We start from the raw sequence: 13,409 nt of genomic DNA, 5'->3' as shown, positions 1-13,409 counted from the left end.
CTCAAAAACGTTTTTTTCAATCTACCTCTTTTTTTGCTTTAGAGACGTGGTCTTGCTGTTGCCCAGGTTGGTCTTGGACACCTGGGCAACAAAGTGATCCTCCTGCCTCAGCAAAGTAGCTGGCACTACAGATGTGCTCCACCATGCCAGCTTCATCCACGTTTTGCTTAGGTTTATTCATTTTTACTGCTATTTCTACTGTGTTAATATTCCAAAATATATCCATTCTCCTAATGGACATTCAGACTACTTACAATCATTTGGTATGATCAGTGCTGCTATCTTTATACATCCCTTGATGCCCACATGCAATCATTTATCCAATATATCTATGTAGATGGGCACAACATGCACAGGTTCAGCTTTATGTCAGTAATCTCTACTGATTTATATTCTCAATACTAATGAATTTCTTCTTCCACATACATCCTGAAGCTCAGTATTGTCACACATCCCAATTTTTCCTCATTTGTGGTTGTAAAATCATACATTACTGTGGCCTTAATTTGCATTTTAACTACTAATGAAGTTAATTATCTTTTCTTGTTTCCGGAAAGTTGTATTTTCCATGAAGTAGTCATGTTTTTAGCTCATTTTCCTAGTGGTATTGTTGATTTCTACAAATCAATATATCCAGATTAATAGCTTGTTGGGCATACTGTGAAAAGATCGATTTTGTGTCTTTTCACCTCCCTTTTTGTATACTTTGGTAAGCAGTTCTTTAATGTGAGCAAATACATCAAAAATTATATATAGCTCATCTGTAGCCTATTTAAGAACTCCTTCCCAATCTCAAGAACGTAAAATTATTCCTTTACATATTCCTCCAAGTTATTCAGTTTTTGCCTTTCATATAATTGTTATGGTGAGGGTAGGGATCTAATTTTTTTTCTGTGTGAACCATTTCTGTCTCAGAGCCCATTTTAAACAGTTCATTCTTTTTGTTTTGTTTTTTGAGACAGAGTCTCTCTGTCACCCAGGCTGCAGTGCAATGGCACAATCTCGGCTCACTGCAACCTCCGCTTCCTTGGGGTCATGCAATTCTCTTGCCTCAGCCTCCTGAGTAGCTGGAACTACAGGCACATGCCACCACACCCAGCTAATTTTTGTAGTTCTAGTAGAGTTTCACCATGTTGGCCAGTCCGGCTTCAAATTCCTGACCTAAGGTGATCCACCCACCTTAGTCTCTCAAAGTGCTGGGATTACAGGCGTGAGCCACTGTGCCCAGTTATAGTTCATTCTTTCTCTGTTATTTCTTGTCATTAATGCTTCTAACATCTTACCACTCTTTTTCAGTAGACTTTCTATAAATAAACCTACATTTATCATGTTCTTAACTATACTTAGGTGCTCTGGATTACGTTTGCTAATGCTTCACTTGGGATTTCACCTCTTGTTCACAGGTAATATTGGTCTATAATATTCATTTATTGTACTTTGCCTGGCTTTGGCACTGGGATATCTTAGCAAAATTGTGCTTATACATTATGTCCTCTGGGAGATTTTGCATAAAACTTGAATGATCTATCTGTTACTTCAAGTTTTGACAGATCTTGTCTTAAAAAAGACAATGGGCCTAATGTTTTGTTTGTGGGATTTTAATTCAGATTTAACTTTTTGATGATTTTAAAACTATTAATACTTGCGGAAGCTGTATTTCCCTAGGAATTTTCCAACTTAGGTAGAGATAGAAAAACTGAACAGTTGTGGGAAGTAAGGATTAGAGATGAAGCATTCAATGATCCAGAAAGTCTGTTCTTCAAAAATCTGAAACAATGAGACTGAGTAACTCAGGCAAAAGCTGAATTCAGTGGTTTTTGCTATGCTCCCAGTAACACTTTCCTGTTGTCTGTTTTTTACAGTTCCTTGGCAGAAAAACAACTTAGCACTTTACGAAATGGGTGGTTTCAGCCCTTAAGTGCTTGCCCCCTCCTGATAAACTTGGCTAAACTAGATGTTAGCCTCTGTAAAGCCCAACAATTTTAGCTTGACTTGTGAGGTAACTGTTTTTAGCTTGCTAATCTTATGAGTCACATTTTAGAAATGCTGAAATGAGCTAAATCACTTGTTGAAGAATATAAGTCCATTTTCTGGAGGAAAGAGCATCTGAACTCAGAGCCTAAATATTTGCCCAGGGGCCTTCAGAAGGTGGGGAGAAAGTGAACATTGTCTGACGAAGGCAAAAAAGTTGGAATAAGGGTGAAAGTCATCTGGTTCATTTTACCTCCAAGGATGATGACCTGAGTTCCACACTATTACTCGGCCTTCTGGTGGCTGGTAACCAGAAAACTCACAGAAGCAGGCACACCCTGGGAGCTGAGTTGTGCTCCCTATTGGCTACATTATTGGCTACATTCTGAGATAATTTCTAACATTTTTCAGTAAATTGCAAAAGCAGTGGTTGTCTGAATGACCTTCACTTAGCAATTTAATACAGCAAAGGTAATCACTTTTAATGAGAAAAACAAGTGAAACACCATGCACTCTGTGACTTAAAGTGACTTTAGATCTGACTCAGAGTTTGGAACAAGTAGTCAGGAAGAAAACTCAAAGATAGTATGTCTGCATAGTTTATGGAGTGATTTTCTTCTCCGGTAAATGGCTTAGAAAGCAGAGAAACAATTCAAAGTCTTAATCATGAAGTACAGAATCTGCTTTAAGACTATTAAAAAACATTTTAGTGACAGTGAGGTAGCTATGGGTCACCTGTACATATTTCTTTTCCAAAACATTCTTTGTAGTACCATTGGCTTGCATAATCATTTCAAAAAATAGATTCCTAGATTTATCTGAAGTCTGGATTTTATGGCTGTACTTCACATAAACAGCAGGTTTCCCAGTGATGCTCATGAAACTTGTAGCTGTTATCATACATCACTAGAAAATAAAATACTAACCCTGCAATCTTAAAACTTCTCAATTTCATGGTCATAACTTAAGAACATATGAATAAACGTTTTACAGAAGCTTTTCTAGCATTCCCAAGGTTACCCTGCATCATGAAGTCTCCAATGTTTGATGAGGTCTAACTCTGAAGTTTTACCCATGATTAACTACTCTTCATCACTTTCTTCCCACAATGAATTTTTTGAAATTCAGCATAGAACAAACTTCAGTTCCCACATGCATTTATGCAGTTTTTCTCAATTATGAGTCCTCTGATGATTAGTAAGAGATGAGCTCTGACTAAAAGCCTTCCCACATTCTTTACATTTATAAGGTTTTTCCCCCGTATGAATTCTCATGTGTGTCATGAGGGATGAACTCTGTCTGAAGGCTTTCCCACACACTTTGCAGTTATATGGTTTCTCTCCAGTATGAATTCTCTGGTGCTGAATGAGAGCTGAGCTTTGGTTGAATGCTTTCTCACAGTCATTACATTTATAAGGTTTTTCTCCAGTATGAATTTTTCGATGAGTATTAACACCTGAGTGGGAACTGAAGGCTTTTCCACATTCCTTACAATTATATGGTTTCTCTCCAGTGTGAATTCTGTGATGTATATTAAGCCGTGAAATCCAAGAGAAGGCTTTCCCACATTCGTTACATTTGTAGGGTTTTTCTCCAGTGTGAATTCTTTGATGTTGTATGAGAGCTGAGCTTTGGCTGAAGGCTTTCCCACATTCTTTGCAAGCATATGGTTTCTCACCAGTGTGAATTCTCTGATGTATGATAAGGGCTGAGTGATAGCTGAATACTTTTCCACACTCATTACAATGAAAGGGTTTCTCTCCAGTATGAATTCGATGGTGCCTACTTAGCCGCGAAATTGAAGTGAAGGCTTTCCCACACTGAGTACATTCATACGGTTTCTCCCCAGTATGAATTCTGTGGTGCTGAATGAGAGATGAGCACTGACTGAAGGCCCTCCCACATTCATTACACTTATAGGGCTTCTCTCCTGTGTGAATTCGCTGGTGATTATTCAGAGATGAACTACCTTTAAATGTTTTTCCACATTCCTTGCATTTATAAGGTCTCTCTCCAGTATGCATTCTCTGGTGTCCAATAAGAGATGTGGTGAAACTGAAGGCTTTTCCACATTCACTACATATATAAGGTTTCTCTCCTGTATGAACCCTCAAGTGCTGAGTTAGGGATGAGCTTTGGCTGAAGGCTTTCCTACATTCCTTACATTTATAGAGCTTCTCTCCTGTGTGGATTCTCTGGTGTTTACTCAGGGAGGAACTGTGGAGGAAGATTTTCCCACAGATATTACATTTATAACATTTACGCACTGTGTTGACCCCCAGTTGTTTAAAGAGAACTGAATACTGCTGTGAACGGGGTCTCCTTCCTCTGGAAACCATTCTGGGTTTTCTAATAAGTGATGATTTTAGACCAAGGTTCTTCGCAAATTCAGTACCTTTAAAGCTCCTCTCCTTCATGTAGACTTTTTTGATGGTAACTAACACTTTCCTGAAAAGTTTGTTCTTTTTGCCTTGTTGCTTCTCTAACTTATCTTCATTTATGTAGGTTTTCTCCAACTTGAAGTCAAATGCACCATCAATTATGAGTTTTTTCATGACTTCCTGATTTTCTTCTTTAGAAATTATGGTTTCAAACAAGCTTTCCCATCCTAAAGTAGACAAAACATGTAAGTCTCTCTTGAACAGAGAATTTAAAAAGTGACATAGAAACACACAAGGATAGTTAAAAAAATATAGCCTTGAAATCTTAGGAAAGGACGGGAAAAAGAAGAGGAGGAAGGAAGCAGGATGACAGATGTGTGGGTGGGAAGGGTCTGAAGAAACCTACATATAGGTGGGCTGAGGAAATTAGGGGACAACAGGAGGAGCTAGTCTTGGTCTATTAACAAAGCACAGCTCACTAGGGTATGAGGCCCTTCTGAGCACAGCCTGTGACCCTCGGCTTCATCTCCCAGCGCAGCCACCAGTGGACTCAGGTAAATTCCAAGGGAAAAACTGCAGAGGCGCTAAAATTAAATGAAAGAGAAGAGCTCTTCCAAACACAGGGTCTCAAGCAGGACTGCTCCAGGCCTCCTCAGAGTGCTGTAAATAACAGCATCCACTTACTCACGTAATATCTACTGAATGCCTACTGTGTGCTACACAAAGGTTAAGACTCTGGGAATGAGAGGGCACAAGCCAGACAAGGGCCTGTTCTCAAGGCTTACATTCTAGCAGTGTGGCACAGACAAAGACTAAGTAACAAATCAACAGCAGTACAAAGGAGCAATGAGAACACAAAGTGCTGTGTAATAAGAGTGAATAGGCAACTATTTTAAACTGGGTGATGAGAAAATGAAATTAAAGATGAGTTCTAAATAACAAGCGCTGGCCAAAAATGTGGGTAAAAAGGTGATTCCAGTCAGAAAGAATAGTAACACAAAGGCCCTAGGCAGGAATAAACTTCCTGTTTTCCAGGACATACAGCAGTCAATGGTAGCTGAAGCAGAGTGAAAAAGGAGAGAGTGTCACGGATGAGGAAAAGAACTGGGCCAGGCTCTATCACAGAGAGTTTTCTGGGATACAAGAAGATATTGGAAGTTCATCAGCATCACTGAGGGCTAGAAGGGACATGACATAACATGGTTTTTGTTTAAAAAGGATCACTCTGGTTGCTGTATGAAAAACAAACTGTTATGGGGCCGGGGAGAAAGAGAACAAGGGCAGCTGTAGAGCAGCCAATGAGGAGGCCAATGCACTCTTCCCGGATGAAGATGATGGTGGCTGGCAACGGCATGTGGTGATAAGAGATGGAAAGAGGTGGGCAGATCTGGGATGTTCTGCAAGTAGCACTGGCAGGTATCTTCACCTACGAATAGAGCGCAGAGGCAATGAAAGAGGGGACTCAAGGGTGACTCCTAGCTTTCGGTCTGGGCAACTCAATGGACACCAACACCATTATCATGATATTGGCGAATACTGGGAGAAAAGAACATTATTGAGAGTAATTTTCTGTCCACCTTTTTGGTTACTTAAGATACAGTACAAGAAATGGAATTATTGATTCAAAAGAAATGATTTTCTTTTGTATTTTATGAAATATAGCTCACCCAGGCCAGGAGCGGTGGCTCAAGCCCTTGTAAACCGCCACGCTACATATGGGAAGGACCAGACCGGGCTCCCAGAGTCCAACAAGTTCAGGAAGAATCCGAGACCATCCTGGCTACAACGGTGAATACCCCCGTCTCTACTAAAAAAAAAATACTTAACAATAGGATCCTCACTATGCCCGGTGGATCTGTCGGGTTGCGAGGGTGTCCTGATGGTAATACCCCGAGCTAACGCGTCGGGAGGCTGAGGCCGGGAGACCTGGCGTCCCAACCTCGGGAATGGCCGGAGCTTGGCAAGATGAACCGAGATCCCGAGCCCCACTCGGCACTCAGCCTGAGGCGACAAGAGCAAGACTAAGCCCGGTCTCCAAAATAACAATTCTCAAAAAAAAAAAAAAAAAAAATCACTTTTGGGCCAGGCGAGGTGGCTCACACCTGTAATCCCAGCACTTTGGGAGGCTGAGGCAGGTAAATCACAAGGTCAGGAGATTGAGACCATCCTGGCTAACACAGTGAAACCCCATCTCTACTAAAAATACAAAAATTAGCCAGGCGTGGTGGCAGGCGCCTGTAGTCCCAGCTACTAGGGAGGCTGAGGCAGGAGAATGGCGTGAACCCGGGAGGCGAAGCTTGCAGTGAGCTGAGATCACGTCACTGCACTCCAGCCTGGGCAACAGAGTGAGACTCCATCTCAAAAAAATAAATAAATAAATAACTTTTAATTAAAAAATTAAAATGGGTTGAAAGTAACTTTACCTCCATTTCACTTAAAAATCATGAGCTTCTCTCCATGTCAATAAATGTAGGCTGACATTATCATTTTAATGGCTATATAATATGTACAATGCATGAAAACATCATCATTTAATAAATCCCTTTTTGAGAGTCATTTACCCTCCTCCTTTTGTGGCAATGATGCCTCAAGTTATAACAAACATTCTTTTACAACATCTTTGTAACTGCACAGTTATCTGTGCAGAAATTATCTTAAGATTTCTAGACTTGGAATTGATTTTAACAAAGCCAGACCATCCTCGGAAAGATTGTACCAGTTGCAGTCCCACTAACGATACTGCTTATCACTCACAGCAGTGACAAAACATTGGATATATATTTCTTAATCCTTGGTAATAAGGGAAAAATGGTAATTTGTGCTTTGTTGGAATTTCATTGGTTTTAATTTAATGAAGTTGAATAGTGTTTCAAATAGTCCCTTGTGGATTTTTAATCCACATGCCTTGCCTTTTCAATCATAATACTCATGTCTTCACACTGTGATGATTTACTCTTGGTACCTCTGTCTCTTTATATTATGGCTTTGTACTCCCATAACCATCTTGGCAACGTTAATAATAGAGAAAAACTGGAAACTAAAATTTCCAAAAGGAAGACTGTTTAATTGGCTTACCATACAAGATAGTCCTCTCAATGAGGTAGACCTCTACTCACTGAGGGCTGAATAACTGAAGGACATTCACAATTAAAAACAGGCTCGAGAACAAACTGTATAATCAATTTTTCTCTCTCTCTCTCACTGTGTCTGTCTCTCACACACAAATACATTTAAACAAACACAGTTTGAATGGGTAATAAACAACAATAATTGATCGTAGTTGGTAAAATTCCAGGTGACTTTTTTTTTTTGCTATTTTTACAACAGCATGGAGAATTTGTACAAATTTAAAATAATTAATTTTTTTAAAATGCTTGTAAAACAACACTGACAATTTGATACCAATGATTTATTTGCCAACCAGAAAGCTCACAGTGAAATTTGAAACTCATTAATAGCTACCATTCTGGTCCTTACTACAGATCTACTTATTTTCTAGATTTCTGATTGAATTTCTATTTCATTGTATCACTACTCTTGCAGTCAACTGCCTCGCACTGTTGGTGGAATGTGGCAGAAACAAAAGATCCCTGAAATGAAAGAAAGGACTGAATCTTCAAAGCAAAGGGCCCAGTAAAGTGCCAAAGAACAAAGAAAAAAAGTGCTTTTTCATATAACCCAACGAAAAGTCTGAAATCCAAAGGTAAAGATGATGTCCTGTAAGATTCCAAAGAGAAGACAGAAAAGAAAAAACAAGTTACCTATACAGGAAATAGAATCGGACTAATGAGATTATTTGTCAGCAGCTCTCCATGCCCAAAGACAGTGAAGCAGTTTAGACAATAGGAAAAAGAAAAAACAAACAAACAAACAAAAAAACGGATGCCAGAATTCTTGATCCAAAACACAAATCTCAGAGGAGAGAAAAAACCCATTGATTTTAGACACGTACAGGTACTGCACACACGAACGTTTCTGAGAAACGTTACCCAAGAAAATATTCTAGTCGAACCAAAGGGAAAAATGTGAAGACAGAGGTCACGAAAACGCAAAAGTGAACTGACCCAGAAAGCCCATGCCCTGTCCAAGTGAGAAATAAACACTAGACAAGTAGTAAAGCTCAAGAGAGGCCTCCTCTAGTACCAGAAGCACAGACAGAATTCACAGGAGAATGAATGCGGAAGCTGATAATGCAGTCAGCCAAGGGCACATAGGGAGTAAGTGACATGCCTTAGGAGCCGGGATCTGGGATGCATTATTTTCTAAATTTTCACAGAAAAGAGAAGAATGGCATGATGAGTATCTGGAAGCCCACTCACATTCCATAACTGTTACCGTTTGTCATGCCTTCTTTCCCTCTTTCATGTATCTAAATACATATACATATATCTGCTTTTCTTCCCCCTGCTGAACCACATGTGATAAGTTGTACACCAAAGAAATCAAAGCAAAAGATGGTTCCGAGATGAGACTATGAGGGATGTATTGTAGTGACTAAAAAAAAACAATGTAGTGTATGTTCAAGCCACTAAGGAAAATAATTTAGGAAAAGAAATCAATCCAGTAAAAGCAAGGAAAAAGGAGCATAAAAGAATTGTAAACCTTTACATATGATATACTATATTACATATCCTACAAATTACAAGATATCTGAAAACAGTGCAACCCATATTGGGAGAATTCAACCTTCCCCTGAAACTGATGGATCAAGTAATCAAAAAAGTAGAGAGAAAGGATCTGCCTTCCCAGCATTCCCACCTGGCCTGGCACATCAAGGAGATCCTTGAGCACAGCCTCCTCACTGTGCCCTGGCAGTTGGAAAATGTTATGCCCATCTCCCAATTACTCTGTCACTCACCTAGATGTGTGCCTTGGGGAACTCCACTCTCCACCATCCATGGGTCTTCCCCTTGCTCCAACTGGGAGATGACCTTTGGCTTGGAAAAGAGAATCCCTGTTCAAGAACAAGAAAGAGACATGAGTGGCCATCGTGGCAGGCAGGTCCAGGCCCAGAGTGCCCAGGACAGAGGGGCAGTATGGGGAAGGAGGAGGTTTGTTCTGAGAGAGGCTTAAAATTGGGCACCTAGAGGACGACCAGGAGGTGGTCTCAGGAAGAAAGTGAGGGCTCTGACTGTGCACCCCTCTCAGCAAGAACACCTTGTGCGGCTCAGGGAACAGAGCTCAGTGGAGAGAAGACAGGAGAAGCAGAGAAAAGATGCCTTTCATCAACTCTACTAAGCCAAGGTCTCTCAGTACAACCAAGGAGAATGGCAACAGCCACTCTTGGAGCCCACCTGTGAGCCGACCTGGCCAAGTCCTGCAAATGTGCTCCCTGGAGGGTGCTAAGGTGCTCTCCCGGAAGATTCTGCATCAGGAGGAAAGCTCCTTACCCAGTGAGACCAGGCTGCTGTAGTTCTCCAGCATCACCTCTCGGTACAAGGCTCTCTGGGCAGAATCCAGGTGCAACCACTCGTCCTGGCTGAAGAACACGGCCACATCCCTGAATGTCACAGACTCCTAGAATGGCAAACCCATTCCTGTTCATCCAAGACCGTCCGCACCACGGGACGACTCAGAAGCAACCCTGTCACAACTTAGGGTTCTAAGTATTTCAAGTATTTCTGGACAACTTTTCAGTTACCAAGCACACATTTATCATTTACCTACGGTGAGTGAAACACTGTCCCCTCAGGAAGCTTGAACACAGAGGTCAAACAAGATAAGCACTTGAAACCATGAAACAAAATCACAAAACACTCAACTTTAGATTTGGAAACGTCCAATCACCTAGACCAAACTCTCACCTTACAGGCGACACCTGACAGTCAGGTTTCGGAAGGAGGCACCAGCACATTCACTGAGGGAGGTATAGGTGGAATGCCACCAGGCTTGCCTGGAAAGGCGGTCACTGAGTCCTAGTTCTGCCTCAACTTGGGCCATCTCTGAGTCCTGGGAAAGGGGACACTGACATTCACAACAGGGAAGGCTATGAAAATGTTCCAGGCATGGTTGTGTCAGGAGAGGTCCCAGGTGGTGGGCTGTATCACCTTTCAGGCCAGAGGAGAAGGCTATGGTCAAGAGTCTCCCTCTCCATCCCCGAGGCTCCTGTTCTACCTCTCTCCTCCTTCACTGGATGGCATGTCACTGCTCTGAACTAGGACCACCTCCCCTTCTTTTCTTGAGAGTCACCTTCTTGGCTGAGCACAGTGGCTCACACCTATAATCCCAGCACTTTGGGAGGCCGAGACAGGAGGATTACTTGAGCCCAGGAGTTCGAGACCAACCTGAACAACACAGGGAGACGCCATCTCTGCAAAAAATTATTATTTTTTAATTAGTTGGGTGTGGTGGCATGTGCCTGTAGTCCCAGTTATTCAGAAGGCTGAGACAGAAGGCTTGCCTGAGCCCAGGAGGTCGAGGCTGCAGTGACGTGTGATCACACTACTGCACTCAAGCCTGGGCATCAGAGTAAGATCCTGTCTCTTAAAAAACAAAACAAAACAAAAGAATCATCTTTAAAAAGCTTATTAGAAAATTCTAAAAGATCAATAAGCAAAAGAACAAGAAGTGTTCACCCAACTTTCTACCACCAGAAAAAGTCAACTTTTTGCCATGTCTCTTCAGATGATTTTCATGCAAGTAAGGTTCTACGTTTAAAAAAAATAAAACCCCATTATACAAATAACTGCATCCTAGTCACCACTGTTCACATGCTGCCCGGTATTCCACGGTATAGATGATCTAGTTTATGTAACTCACCTTGGACTGGAGGTTTAAGCTGTTTCCACCTTGTTAATACTCTAAAAATGCTGAATTGAGTATCCTGTACACCATCAGAAAGGCGTACAAAGCTTATCTCCTTCAGACATATTTTCCTTTTTTTTTTTTTTTTTTTGAGATGGAGTCTTGCTCTGTCACCAGGCTGGAGTGCAGTGGCGCGATCTCAGCTCACTGCAACCTCCACCTTCCGGGTTCAAGTGATTCTGCTGCCTCAGCATTCTGACTAACTGGGATTACAGGAGCGCACCACCAGACCCACCACACCTGGCCTTTTTTTTTTTTTTTTTTTTTTTGAGATGGAGTCTCACTGTGTCACACAGGCTGGAGTGCAGTGGCATGATCTCTGCTCACTGCAACCCCCGCTTCCTGGGTTCAAATGATTCTCCTGCCTCAGCCTCCAGAGTAGTTAGGACTATAGGCATGCACCACCATGCCCAGCTAATTTTTGTATTTTTAGTAGAGACCAGGTTTCACCATGTTGGTCAGGCTGGTCTTGAAGTTCTGACCTCAAGTGATCTACCCACCTTGGCCTCCCAAGGTCCTGGGAATACAGCGCCTCTTTTTTTGAAATTTTCCAGTGTTAGGAAGGGATTATTTTACTCCTCTGTGTCTTTGTCCTCCACAAGGCAAAAACATACCTGGATCTTTCACAAAGCTCTGGGAGCAGCAGTGGCCTGGCGTTGGAGCCCCATTAAATTCTTTGTCAAAAAGTGTGAGACTGGGGGCCGGGTGCGGTGGCTCACGCCTGTAGTCCCAACACTTTAGGAGGCTGAGGCGGGCAGACTGCTTGAGGTCAGGAGTTCCAGATCAGCCTGGCCAACCTGGTGAAACCCGGTCTCTACTAAAAATACAAAAATTAGCCAGCTGTGGTGGCACATGCCTGTAGTCCCAACTACCAGGGAGGCTGAGGCTGCAGTGAGCCGTGTTCGTGCCACTGCACTCCAGCCTGGGTAACAGAGTGAGACCCTGTCTCAAAAAAGAAAACAAAAAAAAGTATGAGACAGGCTCTAAGGCAAGGGAAATACCTTTCTTCCAGAGTTCCTCAGCTACCAAGCCCTCTGGTCCTTCCCTGAGCTTCACTGGGTAGAGAAGCTCAACAACAGATGAACAAGTTTGCCACCTCTAGACCCCGAAGGCAGTTCAAGCAAAAAGCCTTCACTCACCTGTACCTGGGCTGGCAGCAACCTCCTTGCCATTTCTCTCTCCCTGCTGCCCCTCTTGGGGAAGGCTCCTGGAATGGAGAAAGAAGCTGTGAGGTCTTTTCATCCAGCCTGCATGCCCACCCTCATTAGACCAGACCAGGTTAGAAGCCATAAGCTGAGCACCTGCAGAGAAGGAGCCTGGCACTGCCCAGGCCAGAGGCGCCCTGAGTCCGGCCACCTAAACCAATGTGGGAAGCAGGTACACAGTCACCGGGCCTGCCACCTTTCTGCCAGTGCTTTACGACAAAGACGAATGGAGCGAAGGGATGAAGACCATCTGGCGTGCATTAACAGGGTCAGGGGCACCATCAGGCAAGGCTCATCCAGATAAAGTAATAGGAAATGACACAATATTCCACACATCTGCACTTGGATGTTGTTCAATACGAAAAACAGCAATTGAAGAACTGATGCCCTTTTACGAACAGCCAACCAAAAATTAGTCCTCTTTTCTTCCTCTTGTAAGTTTTATTTCTTTCATCAAAAACAGTTATCAAAGCTGCTTAGAGAGGCGTTACCCATTCTCCCCGACCCCAAAAAACAAGGGCTCAAGAGAATAGCACCACCGGCTAGAAATGGATTTAAAATTTAGAGAAATGGGAAGTAACTTAGCAAGTGGACATGGTTACGGTAAATAAAAAAGGAAATGGTTAAATCCCTCTAGGACTGACTGCAGGAAAACACCGCCAGACGAGCAAGACTGCCAAAAACGAGTTAATCTAAAGTTTAAACTCCGGGAAACGGAGTAGAGGGAGGGTTAAAACTACGAACGCTAAGAGCGGAAAACCGCCCGGAGGGCTCTGCACCCTGAACCGAACCGGCGTTTTGCAGTTTCTTTTCTGGAGCCGTTTCCCCCCCCCGAGTCCGGCCCAGGCTGCGGCCCAGGAGCCCAGCGGCGTCGACGCGCTCTCCCGGCCACCGCCGGGCCCTTCCCAGGCCACGCCCCCTCCGGGGCCGGGTTCACCTGCCGAGGCCGCCGCGGCTCGGACGCCTGGAGCCCGGGCTAGGCGGACACGCGCGGCAGCCAGCACTCGTCCTGGTCCCGCCGCGGCAGCCGCACGCCCCGGGCCCGCCC

The 13,409-nt window shown here is 43.1% G+C and overlaps 2 protein-coding genes across 4 annotated transcripts in view; one reads left to right on the top strand and one right to left on the bottom strand.

The window, feature by feature from the left end:
* Nucleotides 1-2,398: 2,398 nt before the first annotated feature.
* The window catches only part of ZNF879 (zinc finger protein 879), an 11,491-nt gene continuing 480 nt past the window's right edge, over nucleotides 2,399-13,409 (bottom strand). The window contains exons 1-5 of one of the 3 annotated variants that reach the window (XM_017888080.1): nucleotides 12,458-13,340; nucleotides 12,296-12,363; nucleotides 9,743-9,869; nucleotides 9,211-9,306; nucleotides 2,399-4,579 (exon numbers count right to left, since the gene is read on the bottom strand). In XM_017888080.1, the coding sequence (XP_017743569.1) occupies nucleotides 3,144-4,579; nucleotides 9,211-9,306; nucleotides 9,743-9,869; nucleotides 12,296-12,328 (1,692 nt within the window). In that variant the 5' untranslated portion in view covers nucleotides 12,329-12,363; nucleotides 12,458-13,340 and the 3' untranslated portion in view covers nucleotides 2,399-3,143. Of the gene's footprint in view, nucleotides 4,580-9,210; nucleotides 9,307-9,742; nucleotides 9,870-10,156; nucleotides 10,560-12,295; nucleotides 12,364-12,457; nucleotides 13,341-13,409 lie in introns of those variants that run through there. The other 2 variants (XM_017888070.1, XM_017888089.1) reach the window with 2 other exon arrangements.
* Nucleotides 12,408-13,409, top strand: part of LOC108539303 (uncharacterized) — a 28,953-nt gene continuing 27,951 nt past the window's right edge. The window contains 2 exon segments of the mRNA XM_017887894.1: nucleotides 12,408-12,629; nucleotides 13,166-13,384. Coding sequence (XP_017743383.1) covers nucleotides 12,408-12,629; nucleotides 13,166-13,384 — 441 coding nt within the window.

Source organism: Rhinopithecus bieti, unplaced genomic scaffold, assembly GCF_001698545.2.
Source record: "Rhinopithecus bieti isolate Rb0 unplaced genomic scaffold, ASM169854v2 scaffold_1557, whole genome shotgun sequence".
NCBI lineage: Eukaryota > Metazoa > Chordata > Mammalia > Primates > Cercopithecidae > Rhinopithecus > Rhinopithecus bieti.
The sequence above is the reverse complement of the archived record's forward strand: the minus strand, read 5'-3'. Positions and strand labels throughout refer to the sequence as shown.